The sequence below is a fragment of the Telopea speciosissima genome, chromosome 8, assembly GCF_018873765.1.
Source record: "Telopea speciosissima isolate NSW1024214 ecotype Mountain lineage chromosome 8, Tspe_v1, whole genome shotgun sequence".
NCBI classification, from domain to species: domain Eukaryota; kingdom Viridiplantae; phylum Streptophyta; class Magnoliopsida; order Proteales; family Proteaceae; genus Telopea; species Telopea speciosissima.
The window spans coordinates 13,777,764-13,792,085 of NC_057923.1; the positions used below are offsets into that span (position 1 = coordinate 13,777,764).

A 14,322-nucleotide genomic window follows, 5' to 3' on the forward strand; every position below is an offset into this window, starting at 1 on the left:
CTCATTGGAGAGGATCGGGATCCCCGTTTGACATCCTTACATACAAGAATGGGGAATTTCTTGATAATTTATTTCTCAAGCCTCAAAGCATTAGATTAGGATTGTAATTAAATAATTTAGTTTAATAATCAAGATTACCGTGGTACCCGTAACTAATTACCCTTCTACTATTAGTAGGCTAGTATAAATATAAACAAAAATAATTTGGGTTCATATTCCTTGACGAAATTATGGATAATAATATGTTGGGATAATTACTATCACTATCCTACACTTGATCTATATTTATTAAAACTACCGTACTTTAAACTATTTTTCTGAAACTACCCTGCTTCTAAACTTTTACATTTCCTTCTACCTTCGTGTTTTTAAATATCCAGATTGCCCTTCCTTTTCCCATAGTAACTTACTAATCTATTTAACCTTTCATTCATCTTTCTTACGTCTACTTTTTACTATTTTTATCCTTAAAATAGTAAAAAATAAACCACCCACCCACTTCTTCTCTCTCGTTTTTTACTCTATTCAGTTTTTTTTTGTTGTTTTTTCTTCAATTTTTCTATTTAATTAATTTTTTATTCAACATTTCATCCTCATCATTCTTCAAATAGATCATGGTTCTAAGTATCGGTATCGTGTCGCCCGTACCGAACGATGTACCGGTTTTGTTAGTCATCGATATCGATACCATTCTGATACCGTATCGGTAACACGGTACTGACAAGGGGTAAAATGGTCAAAGAACTCATTTTTTTAAGGAAATTCAAGGGTAATTTTGCCCGATACAGTCGATCTAGGCCGATACCGTACCGGTATCGTATTGATTTTGTAGGTTACCGATACCTGTTTTGATACCGTGCACTAAAACCATAGAACAGATCGACTCTCATCAAAAATAGTAAAAAGCAAATTGAATAAAAACAGGAAGAGAGAGAAGTGGGGTGTTTTGCAGAGAGTCCATCTGTTCCATGGTTTTAGTTTTAGTGCACGGTATCGGAACGAGTATCGATAACCTGCAAAATCGATACAATATCGGCCTGGATCAACTGTATCAAGCAAAATTACCCCTGAATCTCCTTTAAAATGAGTTTTTTTTTTTTTTTTTTTTTTTTTTTAACATTTTACCCCCTTTTCGTATCGTACTACCTATACAGTATCAGCACATAATCGGTGACTAGCAAAACTGGTGTATATTGCCCGATACAGGTGATACGATACCAATACTTAGAACCATGATATGTTCGAAGAAGAACGATGAGGATGAAATGTTGAATAAAAATTTAATTAAATAAAAAATTTGAAGAAAAAAAAAACCAAATGGAATAAAAAATGGGAGAGAGAAGAAGCTGGTGGGTGCTTTCATTTTTTACTATTTTAATGACAAAAATAGTAAAATGTAGAAGATGAATAGTAGATTAAATAGATTAGCAGGTTACTAGGTGAAAAGGAAGGATAATCTGAGTATTTAAAAATATGAAGGTACAAAGAGATGTAAAAGTTTAAATGTAAGGTAGTTTTAGAAAAGAAATTTAAGATAAAATAGTTTTAATAAATATAGGCTAAGTGGAGGGTAGTGATAGTAATGTTTATTTCGAAGGAACCAGAGATTTTTGGGATTTAGGTTCACATTCCTTGAAGAATACGAAAAGTTTGATTCCAAGTCCAGGTGGGCCACCTTTCAAATACTTTTCCTTCTTTTCCTACTTTTCCTACTATACTCCTTCATGCTCGAAACGTCACTAAAAAATAACCCAAATGGGCCATGGGGCTTCGGGTATCTGTTTTTGGCATATCTTCTTCCGTTCTCTTCCTACATCTTCTTCGTTCCTGTACTCTTTTGAATATTCGGATTTGTTGGGTTTAGCTTTAACAACACATTAACAGTTGCGTTAGACATTGGGAATTAGAATTCCTCCTTGGGTCGGATCTGGTAAACAATCCAACCCGAAGCGTCCATTATAAAGGTGCACGGTTTCAGCGCCAGAACCACTTAACCCCCCGATGCCGTTAAAATGGTATATCAAGCAAATAGTAGCTAACCCTAACCATCAGAGAATTAAACGCCGTTAAGCTTCAAGTTTAGAGTCCAAATCGAAATGGGAAAGGCAGTCGCTTTTAAAGAGCAATTACTTTTAACCTTGCCGTGTGGGGTTGTCAACGACGTCAGTTTAGGTGGTGGCCCACCAGGACTGGGCTACCCATTCTCTCTTCTCTTCTATCTCTTCCACTCAGAAGCTCCAAAAACAACTATAAATAAGGGAGGGTGGGTGCGAAGGAAAGGCTTGAAGGAGCCACTCGAGCATCTCTCTCTTCCTCGCCTTCTCTTCTAGTTTTCTAGTCTTGTCTTTGACTCTTTTCTCCTTCTCTTTTTTCGAAATTCGAACTTTATCTCGTAAACTATTTCAGTTTACCTCAAAAGCTACACCTGATATCTCTTGGGGTTTGGTATCCCCAAAACCCTAGAGAAGCATGGTCGGAACTTGTCTCGATTCCAAAGCCAACACCATCAAGTTCCTCTGCAGCTACGGCGGCAAGATTCTTCCCCGACATCCCGACGGCAAGCTCCGTTACGTCGGTGGAGAGACCAGAGTCCTCGCCGTTGACCGTTCTACTCCCTTTGCAGGTTCGTTAATTTCTTTCACATTCTATTTTTTGTTTTTCTGTTTACAATTTCTGATGATGAAGAAAACTGAGAACAAAAATTAAACAGTCGATTTCGAAAACGATTTGTTTATTTGGTAAACGTTTGGGACAATTGAGAGTGAGATGTTTGGATTTGTACAGAGCTTTTGGTGAAGCTTGGAGAGTTGTGTGGATGCTCTGTGAATCTGAGGTGTCAGTTGCCGACCGAAGATCTGGACGCTTTGGTGTCCGTTACTTCAGATGAGGATCTCGCCAATCTCATCGAAGAGTATGATCGAGCGAGTATGTGCCGAGAGAAAGAATCACCAGCAGTTTCTTCTTCTCCGTTAAAGATCAGAGCTTTTCTGTCGCTGCCAAAATCCATGAAAAAAGTTTCTCCTCCCCCGTCGGCTACGTCCAGTATCGATGTTGCTTCGGCATCGAAATCACCCTACGCAGCCGTTCGTTCGAATCTTCCTGGCATGGAGATCCACCGTCGCGTCCATCACGGATCTTCTCCGGTGGGATATCCGGTCTGTTTTGAGAAATCCGCCGGGAAACTCCGTTACTATGCCTACAATGCTCAAGGGGACCCTAAGCGTCCCTCTTACCTCGTACACAACGGGAATCACTGGCAATGACTCTCTCCATTCGACAAACTCGAACTGAAAAAAAGTTCCAGAGAACCAAAAGAGAGGCAAAAAGGATGGAAGAAACATATTTATAAACAGAAGCAGAGGATAAAAAAAAGAGTGGAAGAAGTTTTTGTTCTATGTAATCAGAGACTGTAAAAACGTTAAAAACTGGATTCCTGGATCCGAGCCATTAATGCATATCGTATCAGCCCCAAATTTCTGAATCCAAATCCCTCCCAATGTGATCGTGACTCATGAGTTACTTCTTCGTACTTTGATATCGGCGCCATTGTTTCAGAGTATCTTTAGTCAGCGTCTTCGTCCTTTTCCGTTGTCCCGTGGTCAAGCATTGAAGCAAAATACCCGTTAGGGTTCCGTTAAGTACCGTCATTTTTTTAATTACGAAAAAGACCTTATTGACGGGTGTTTGTTCCATCTTTGTCGGATGCGTGTATCATGTGCCACCTGGTCCCTCTGGTCATTTTATTTCCCCTTCTTCTGTGTTTCTTCCTTACACGTATCTGTTCGTTTTCTCCGTAAGTCTCCTTTTCCCCACACGTCTTTTTTTTTTTTTTTTTTCCTCTTTTCATTGTTAGACACTCGTTCTGTCTATTACTTTTCCCCTGTTCTTTCTGATTTGATTGGGTTTTACTGTTTCTGTTTGCAGGTTTGATGATGGTCTCGAGTGGTTGGAGGAGGATGCCTTCGCCCGTTCGAGGAGTAGAGATCCGAGAACCAGAGTACGTGAATTCAAATGAATACATAAGATATTTTTTTTCCCCAAGACTTCTAATTCCACGATTTTATTATAGCGATCTCTTCAGGCTTGGAAGATCTTTAACTGGGTTTGGAAAGACAGGGAAGGAGAAAATGTTCTTAACAGTTAACCCTCTAGAATTGCAGATCCATAGAAGATAATAAAATAAACTAAAAGGATAAATAAAAAGATAATTGAATGAAAACGTTGAAGGTCTATGAACAGTGAAAGAGATGTCATGAGTCATGACCCACTACAGCTGTGAACTTGCAAGATGGGCAAAAATTGCTTTGGAGGGATTATAATGAATCTTTGGGTTCCAATTGAAGTGATGAAAACGAAAGGAAAGCAGAAAGGAGAGAGACAGAGAGAGAGAAAGAAAGGTATGGATGGAAGGTGGGTGATCGCCATGATTGACCACATCTCAGGAGAAGAAAGAGAGAAGGTAGATCTATTATCTAACCCAGAATTTGTTAATTGATTCAACAAGTTTGTTTGAGGAATTCTTGGGTTGATGCACCCCCTTAAAAAAGATGGAAAAAGGGAGGGGGGGGGGGGGTTTGGGTTGTAAAATTCTAAAATTAATGATGAAATGAAAAGGAAAGTAGGCTGAAGAGAGAAAGAGAACCTAAAATTACACCCACCTCCTTTCCCCAGGATAGTGGGAACATGAGACATGGGATGCTTCCCAACACGTAAAAGGAATAAAAAATTGTGGGTTTTTCTTATCAGAAGAGCAGAAAGACTTGGAGAAGTATTAAAAGGATAGGACGTTCAAAGAAGAAAGAGATCCACATTCCATAGAGACTTGAATAGAGATTATGATGTCGAGAATAAAGCTGAGTTTTGGTGATCAGAATAAAGCTGAGGTTTGAAAAGTATACCAAAACACACGGCAGACAAGAATGTTGGGAATGATTCATATATCAGGTCACTCTATTTAATGGTTTAAGTTTTAGCCTTTTAGGTTAGACATTTCAATATGGTATTAAAGCATTTGGAGGATATACATTGAGTATTGGGTATGAGAACTTAGATGACTTCATATACTTGTTGGGTCTTTACCTAAGGGAATGTCTGAATGATACTTCTATAGTGTATTTTGAAATTGATACTGTTTTTTTAGTTATCCTTGTTTTATTTTCAAAATATTTTAAATTAAGTGTATAAAAAGATTTTCAAAAATAATTTTGAAAGTGATATATTCATTATCAAAAAGAGTTGAAGCAAGGTTCTAAATATCGGTGCCTAGACAAAACTTGACATTTCGTATGCTGTCAAAACTGGTCAAAATTATTGAAATTGGTAGACCGAAGGTTAATAAAAAAAAGACTATCGTGTGCTGTCAAAATAGAAATCCCACCCAAGACAATGCTTACACACGTCAAAAATTGGTATTTTCTTGGATGCTTTCGTCAAGGTCAAATAGAAAGGATAGATTGAGTAAAGTGATGAAATGATAGGGATCCTCTAAATTACTGCAGCTGCGTCATGACCATGATTTAATTAGAGCAGATTAAATGTATATGCTTCTCCGCGGTATTGCTCCTGAGCTCTTCGCTTAATTCTTGAGGGCCAAAAAAAAAAAAAAAAAAAAATTGGGCAATATTGCTGATGAGATGACTTTTAACAAATCTTTATCCCATAAACTATGCGTTTGCGCTCCTGAGAAGATAACCTTTGGTAGTTGTCTCTTTCGCCGTCCATAGTCCAAGATAGGAATGATGTATTCTTAAGACTGAGATCATGAAATGCTGATTCCTAATTGGCATATGCAAACAGATTATCTGTCAAATTGAGAGCCCAAAGACACATCATCATCATCATCTTCCAGTGGTGGTGGATCCAAATCCTCCCTCTACCCAAAAAAAAAAAGAAGGGATCCAAATCCTCCCTAACTTCACTTTTTTTGTCTACTAAAAAAGATGGAAATCCTCCCTGACTCACTTTTTTTATCTACTAAAAAAGATGGAAAGATGAGACATCCACTGTTTCCTTTAAATAAGAGAGAACTAGAGAACTAGATGACCTTGGCCTCTTGCAAACAATGGTCAGCGTTTGCTGTTGGGGAGCATGGCCCTTGTGCGAGTATGGGGACCAATGGAAATATGCACGTTAGCATCATGGTGGGTGGAGTTTTTGCTTTTCATGGGTGTGAGGTGGTCATTCTACATTTCCACCTCTTCTATGTTTGGGCATGGGTATGGGCAGTTCACTCCTCTCACAAAGAACTTTTCTCCTTCAAATAATATTAAATAGATTACAATCCGTAGTATCTACTATTAAAATCTAACATTTGACTATTAAAATGGACTGAATTTTCCTACACCTATAAAGAAAGAATTCATCTTCGTAGGAATCTAAAACCTTTGATTGAATCTAGAAAGGTATTTGTGACCAAGAACAATAGGGTGTCAAAGTTAATAATGAATCTAAAATCCAATCATACTAGTGGAAAATGAATTCTTCTTTCTATATAGGTGATGGAAAATTTAATCAATTTGAAATACGAAAATTTTCCTCCATTGTAGATGATAGGAATCCCACCACTGGGAATCTGGGATGTTATAATGACCACCTCTCTTCATGGGAGTCATTATGAGATCACAGTGGCCACCACCTCTAAAACAATACTAACATAGCCAATTTAATATAGTATAACTACTTATTTAAAATATCATAGTCATTATGAGATTGCATCGATCGGTGGAGTTTCTCTTCATCCTTTATTTTTATCGAAATTGTTTACAATTGATCAAATCTTTGCCGCTGCATAATTTCTTGGGGCCACCCACTTAAGGCTCACTAGGGCCCAGAAGCTTTCGGTTCATGCGTGGCATGGGGGCCATGTACGAGCCCAGGGGAGATTTAGTCGGCCTAAAGTCGGATACCCCTCCTGTCTCCAAAAAAAAAAAAATTTGTTTACAATTACGTGTATTTTTTATTTTTTTTAATTTTTAAATGTGAATCATTAAGATGTTATTCAATGAAATCGGATCGGGTTCGGATTAGATATCTTTATTGGGTTCGAATATGGCACTATTCTATATCTATTTTGTAGAAGCACATGTGGAGAACCTTAAAAAGAAAATACACATAGAAAGTAAGAAAATTTTCTCCATTGCTTTTTAAAAGCTGCTTTTATATTAAGTTGCAAAAAAGGACTCAAACACAGCTGGTCCGTTGGGCCTGTGCCCCGGCTAACATCTCTGGAGAACGCAATGGCCTTTAGAACAAATTAAACAATTTGAACCATGATCTGGAATCAGATAATCATGAAATGGATCAGGTTTGTTGAAGGATTTAGATGTAAAAAATGTTGGCAATTTCAGCTTTATAAGGGTGCGGTATGCAAGGCCATGTCTGTCAAGGGAGCTTCTTAGAAGAAAATTTTATGGCCCTTAAATCTTTCATTCAGTTTTGACTGGCTGGCAAAACATCAATAATCAAGGGTACAGTTTTATGGGAGATAGATATATACACTAGCGTTGTATATTGGCATCAAATACGTTATAAGGGGAAATATATCTTTTGATGGGTATCAGAGTATATAATAGAAGGTTCACCGATATTAATGATGAGAGGAGAGATAATGTGTAAAATAACGTATTTATAAAGTGTCGTGTATACATCATTTTCTCAAATTTTATAGGTTATAACATTTGTTTTGATGCGCGTGGCTGGCTGCATGTCTTGTTTGGGTTTGGTAACATGAATATATCATTTTTCTACCAAAAAAAAAAAAAACATGAATATATCATTCTGAACAACTCTCCCCCCCAAATCTCCCTCAAAATTATAAACAAAAAAGAATGAAAAAAGTAATCATGTCAAAACACTAGAGTAGTTTTTTTGGTGAACAATACACTAGAGTAGTATTTTCCTCTCACATGAGGTTCTTGATTATTATTCTCTTCGGCTTTGATCATATGGGTCCCAAGTGAATGATACTATTCTTGCACCACCATTGAGGCGACATGCAAATCCCCTCCAAACCCACGATGCCATGTGGCAATGTGGGAAACCCTCTCCAAAAATTAATATAGCCCATTTAGCTTAGAGAACAAGTCAACTAACTACCAAAAGGTCTAACATAAATAAAAAAAATAAAAAAAAATAAAAAAAAAAGAACTCTGTCCGAGAATGTGACATGCGCCCCCATGAGTCTATCTTTTTTCTCCCCATATGAAAAGACAGCACTGCCTCCTTGTTTTAAGGAGGAGGGAGAGATAAGACACATGGAACATAGGAGAGCCATACCAAAAGGTCCAACAACACAGTTATGTCATTTTCCTGACCAAATCCCCCCACCTTTCCCCTTTCCCCTTTCCAAATCACATACATGCACATTGTCAGACACTGCCACTATACCTCCATTATCCATCATCAGAAATAATGTCCCCCGTTGTCCTCTAGAGTTTGGATTCATTCTGAACCATTTATCTTCACTCCCTCCTGAAATTAAAAAGAGATGATATTTGAGTGAGGACCTGAAAAATACCAGCTTCATTTAGCTCGTCTCCAGGGAGCCCAGCATGCCCAGGGTGCTGCCAGCTGTTGGACTGTGCCGCACATATCCCTAGACGTGCGCCGAGATGTGTGTAGCACAACTCAACCGTTGGATGCCCTCTGACAACACCCTGGGCATTGGGCTCCCTAGAGAAGATCCCGATCCCCACCCCCACACACACACCCCCAACCCAGGGAACCCAAAAGGAAACAAGTCTGAACTGTTCCAATATAGTTTTCCATCTCTCTTTATTCTCTGCCCTTGGTGAAGGCAATTCGATATAAACACTTTCCCTCTAAATAGACAGCACAAATTGGTAAGCGAAATTACTTTCCTTTGGAATTACCACAGAAAGATTATAGATTATGGCAGCAAACATCGACTATTGGCAGAGACATTATTGTTACCTGAAGATAAAGTTCTATGTCCACCAAGGTTTCAAAAGACAGAATCGGGGATTCGAATCGGCTTGGAAAATGAGCAGAATTGGCGGGAATCGTTCGGATTGGCTATGGCTGATTCACTATTATTAAAACTGTGGATTTCCCTGGTTCTAAAGGACCTCATTTTTAGCAGCTAATATTGCTTTCATTGTTTTTTGCCCTTCTTCAATAATTAACATTAGCAGAAAAAACGTTACCTGATCGTGTGGCCCGCATGGATCTTGCACCTAGACACAGAAGCGCGTGAAAGTACTGCACTGTCCCCATAGAAAGGCGAAAATCTGGCCAATGGGCAATGCTTGTGCATGCACACCCATTGGCCAGCACGTACGTGTATCTAGAGGCCGAGGCAGCATTCTCTCACCCTTAACAGTATTCATCCAAAAAGATTATGAAGTGGCAAAATTGATTCGGAAGGAGTCAGCAAACATTGCATATACGAAGGGAAAAACTTGATAAATTGCTGCGATAAGAGTATTGTTTGAAACATCTTCAAATGTAGCATCCTACAGAGAAAACCTGACATCTCCAAACCATGCCGGATAAAGGTGAATGACCACAATATACAATATACAGAGGCAAACTGATGAACCTTATAGAACCCACATCTGAGCTTCTTTAGGGAATTTATTTATTTATTTTTTGGTAAAGTTTAGGGAATTTAAGTGCAAGTGAACTTTCAGTTAATGATCCAAAATTCACTTTCCATTAGCAGGGACTGAAGGATTATCAATATTTTCTATGAGGAGGTGAAATTTTCCCAACGAATCCAACAAATGATGAGGTGAAAATTTTGATGATTAAAATACAAATATATAACAGGTAATTTATGTCCAAATTCACTTTTGGAAAATATATAGGGTCACATTCACTTGACCCTAACTCACCACATATCTCATAGTCAGGGGGATCGGGATGGTCTATGTAAGAAATTAATACGGCTAGATCAGTCTGAGTAAGTAAAATAAACTGATAGAAACTATGTATTCTTCTTGAACAGGAAAGGAAAAAAGAAGAGGAGAATCGATGAGAGCTCCCAAATGACTGCAGATCAGATGGTTGAGAGATAGCTAAAATGGCAATTTTCCTATTTAGATAATCTGTTTGATAAAACCAACACCGTATTGTTTCTGATCCTCCAAATATGAGATGTCACTGTTTGGCAAGACCAACACAGTATTATTTCTTATCCTCCAAATATGAGATGTCAGGAGATATTGGAGCTTTGTGAACCATAAGTCCCACAAGCAATATGAGCACAATCAGTTTTGGTCATTCTGAATGATCAAACCTTGAGAAAAGTTTACAGAAGTGCCCTGACAACTTTCTTCTGTCAACTTCCAGATGCAAAGAATTATCAAAATGCAACGGAAACCTTGCAAAAAGAACATAACATGATGTATAAAGCTCATATTCTGCTTCAACAAGAAATGTGACCGATATGTGAATGAGGAGGTTAAACAACATACATGTCTAACAAAAGGGTTGTGCATCACCTAAGTGCAACATTGACTATAATTATCAACTTTATAGTTTGCATAATAGAACATTTTCAAGTGCCTGGATCATCAACTGGTTTCCTGTTCGAATTCATCACCTTCAGACTCCTCTGCATTATCGGCATCATCATCATCAGCATCATTATCAAAGTCTTCTTTGTCATTATCAACAGTCATTTTCCCAATCACAACCATGTTGCTATTTGTCTTTCGAATCTCATTACACTGCGAAAGAGAAGATATATTTAAGTGATGCCAAATAGACATGAGAACAAAATGGAATTGTGATAATTGTCCAAGTAAAATGATTCAGAATGAGGTATCATATACTTAAATAATCGTATCTTAATCAAGAAAAATAGGAAATAAGGTTGCAGGAATAGTGGAATCCACAAACACAGACAAAGGTGAAACCCCCGGAAAAGATAGAGCAAGAGCCATTTATATATGAAGTAATCTTAGAGGAATAACAAGTATGGAGGACAATGCTCATCCACAACAAAGGATCTAATCCCACTTCTTCACATTTAATCCAATAATAGAATACAAAAGTGTCTCTTAATTCCAACATTTCAGACTGAGTCAAGATAAGTTTCTTGAAGTGGGATAAACCTTTCTCAAGGTTCATATCCTCCTTCCACCAAATAAATACTTAGAGATTTAGTTTACTCTATGTTAGCCATGAGATTTTTTTTAGGGTGTTAATTATTTTATCTAAAAATATAGTTAGCTTCCAATAGGAATATTCATAAGGTTCTATTCTCTAATTATAAATAATTTTTCAAGAAATCAACACAGTTCCACAATCCATGGAGCATGACTACTAAGCTCTAATATCTAACAATTAACAATTATTCATAAGATGCTCCATCATATTAGCAGTCGTCTTAACAACATTTCTATTTGGATATATTTGTACATATTCGAATAGAGCTGATTGGGGGGCAAGGATCCACGTAGCTGACCCCATTTAGTTGGGATAAGGCTGAGTTGTTATTGTATTCTCATGCGTCTTATGTGAATAAAATCTAGGTAATGTTTACAAACAGGAACATCTTCAACAGTTGAGCAAACCATGAGACTATAAGAGCATTCCTGGAAAAATAAAGATTTTTAGAACCAGAGAACTGCCGTCCCTGACGGGGGGGCATGGAGGGTTACAATGCTAAACCCAAACAAGAAAGCATATGCAGCAAGTGGATACATATCCATGACCAGTTTTCATTTTCTGGCCCTACAAAAAAATGTTGGATACTGAAACGCATGGGCACCCTATCAAACACTGATAAAGTAAGCTAGGCTAAAGGAACAAAAACTAGCAAACCTATGAGAAACCAGAATCGTAAGTGAACCAGAAAACTATGAATAATGGCAGAAACTAAATGTAATTAGAAATTGCAAACCATTAATCTGATGGGGCTGAAACTTACATATATTAAAGGTCCTAATGGGGTGAGTATGTGGTAAAAATATCAAAGCAAGTTGATGGTTAGATTCAGGGAAACACACAACAACAAATACAACTCAGCCTTATCCCAATTAAGAGAAACACACATAGACAGAAACTAGAAAGTAAAGGAAACTAACATAGCTCTCAATCTATCAGTGCAATGGTGCTAAAATTTGGTTCGATTGGAGTAGAAGGGGAAGGGAATCACATATGCAAAATCCAGCCTAATTTGATAGTTAAATTCTCTGAAATCATAGGCAGAAGTTTCAGACTTAGAAAAGGAAACTCCTATTGCAAGAACTGTAACAGTATGTTAATCAAGAGCTATAAGAACAACAATAGAGGATTAGATAAAACACTAAAGAAGTTAGAAATCTCCCAAGAGAAGGCCACGGTAGAGAGAAAACCTGATTGAAATTCTGCAGAAAAGTAAAAGAAGAGGAAGAAAAGAAACTGGAAAAAAGAAGAAGAAAAAGGGGCTATGACCAAGGGCTTCACTACCTATGGCCTGCGGGAAAGGCTTCACCGCCAGTCCCAAACCAAGGATTCACCACCTTGGATTGCCACTTGTTTCACCACAAGGTTTGTGACTGATTCACCACAGTGCACACTCACATAGAGCTAGTATTTCAAGATATCATATTCATTGGCTAGGGCTCCCCTCACTTTTTATTTATTATAACCAATTAACTGATTACAAGAATTGAAACTCTCCTTACTACTAGGCTGCCAAGCAAACACTAAAAAGGAATACTTTTAGAAAGGACCCTTAGCTATTACAATGAAAATAGAAAGCAAATAAAGTAAAAACTATGATGGAATACTTCTAGAGGATCCATTGCTATTACATGAAATATAGAAAGTAACAAAATTAGAAACTTCTACTTGATATCTACCTTAATCACTAAGTAACTCAGTACATGGAATTAGAAACTAATTATATTAAAGCTGATTTGGAGTAGATCCAATACATGATAAGCTAAGAGAAAGTTATTTAAGGTGGCATGGCCATGTTCAACGGAGGCCTTTGAATGCTCTAGTATGGATGAGTGATTTGATTCAGATTAAAGGAACTAAAAGAGCCTGGGGCAGAGTTAAAATGACCTTAGGAGAAGTGGTGAGGAAAGACATGCATAGCTTAGGCCTTGTATCAAGTATGACGTTGAATAGAGCTGATTGGAGGGCAAGGATCTATGTAGCCAACCCCATTTAGTTGGGATAAGGCTAAGATAGTTTAAAATATTCTCACCTTGCAACACCTCCAAAGTGTTTTCATGCTATATACTTCTCTTCTTCTAACCTTCTAAAATCCATAGAACATTCCTCATTTTCAGGACAGCACAATATTTCCCACCCAACCCAATGCTACTCCAAAAACTCACTTCCTTCCCAAAATATAGTAGCGGAAACAAGAATTATTTGCTGCGTAACAACTTCTGGTGTTCCAGTTTCTGCTAATACAAATACAACCCCATCTTCTCTAATAAGGTGATTGGTTTTAAGTTGATCAAATATAACTTACCCAAAATGGGAGGGGAAGAAAGAAAAGAATACCTTCCTTTCTCCTGATGCCTGGGAAGTTGGCTTCTAGTTGTCTTATGCAGCAAACCCCAATGCAACAATAGTAGAGAATGATTTTGGTGCAAGTTTTAGAGCCCTGCGATTTAACAGATGGTGAAGCCCCTGCGATTTAACAGATGGTGAAGCCCCAGAAAGAATGGGGGTTGGATTCTTGCAGCTAATCTCAAACAGTTAACTAATTGCCTCAATGACAATGGCTATGAGATCCAGATCTGAAAAGTTTCTCTTTTTACTAGGGGTGGGGGAGTTAGGCAATACCCAGATAAATCTTGAAAAACCAGACTGCTTCAGAGGCAAACAGAAGATACAATCTCACACCATTGATTAACTATTCTCTTATCCTAAAAACAGATTGTTTTGTTAAATTAATGAAATCACTCCATTTGAACATACAACGTCTCAACTCAACTCAACTAAGACTTTTCTGAACTAAATGGGGTCGTTTACACAGATTTTGTGCGGCCATTCACCTCTATTTAAGTTCATGTTAGTTGTCAAGCCTAGATCACTCAATTGGTTCTCACTACTAATGCCCATTAGACTATGTCTTACGTGCATTCTGCTTTGACCCATTGATAATGCTTTTTTATTTTGCTTTTGGATTTTATTTCTTTTTCACTTCTATCTGTATGGTATGATGTAGCGAAGCCCATGAAATCCGTTAAAAGGGCAGAAGATAGACGAAGCTCTACAGATTAAACAAAAGAAATTGATGTTGGGAAACCAGGGCTTAAGCAAGTGGATGAATTGATTCCATCGTCCAAGCTAATCAGGCGTTGGGATTAAGGGCAGTTAAGGCAAGGGCCGCAAGGCTACAAAGAATTC

General features: G+C 37.7%; 2 protein-coding genes across 3 annotated transcripts in view; one reads left to right on the top strand and one right to left on the bottom strand.

The window, feature by feature from the left end:
* Positions 1 to 2,338: 2,338 nt before the first annotated feature.
* LOC122670406 lies at positions 2,339 to 3,481 on the top strand. Its single transcript, XM_043867269.1, has 2 exons — positions 2,339 to 2,623; positions 2,785 to 3,481. Exons 1-2 carry the CDS (start codon positions 2,470 to 2,472, stop codon positions 3,261 to 3,263), a joined length of 633 nt encoding a protein of 210 aa, XP_043723204.1. The 5' UTR covers positions 2,339 to 2,469; the 3' UTR covers positions 3,264 to 3,481.
* Positions 3,482 to 10,362: 6,881 nt separating this feature from the next.
* LOC122670449 overlaps positions 10,363 to 14,322 on the bottom strand; it is a 28,517-nt gene continuing 24,557 nt past the window's right edge. For both annotated transcript variants that reach the window (XM_043867326.1, XM_043867325.1), the window contains exon 4: positions 10,363 to 10,691. In XM_043867326.1, the coding sequence (XP_043723261.1) occupies positions 10,536 to 10,691 (156 nt within the window). In that variant the 3' untranslated portion in view covers positions 10,363 to 10,535. The remainder of the gene's footprint in view (positions 10,692 to 14,322) is intronic.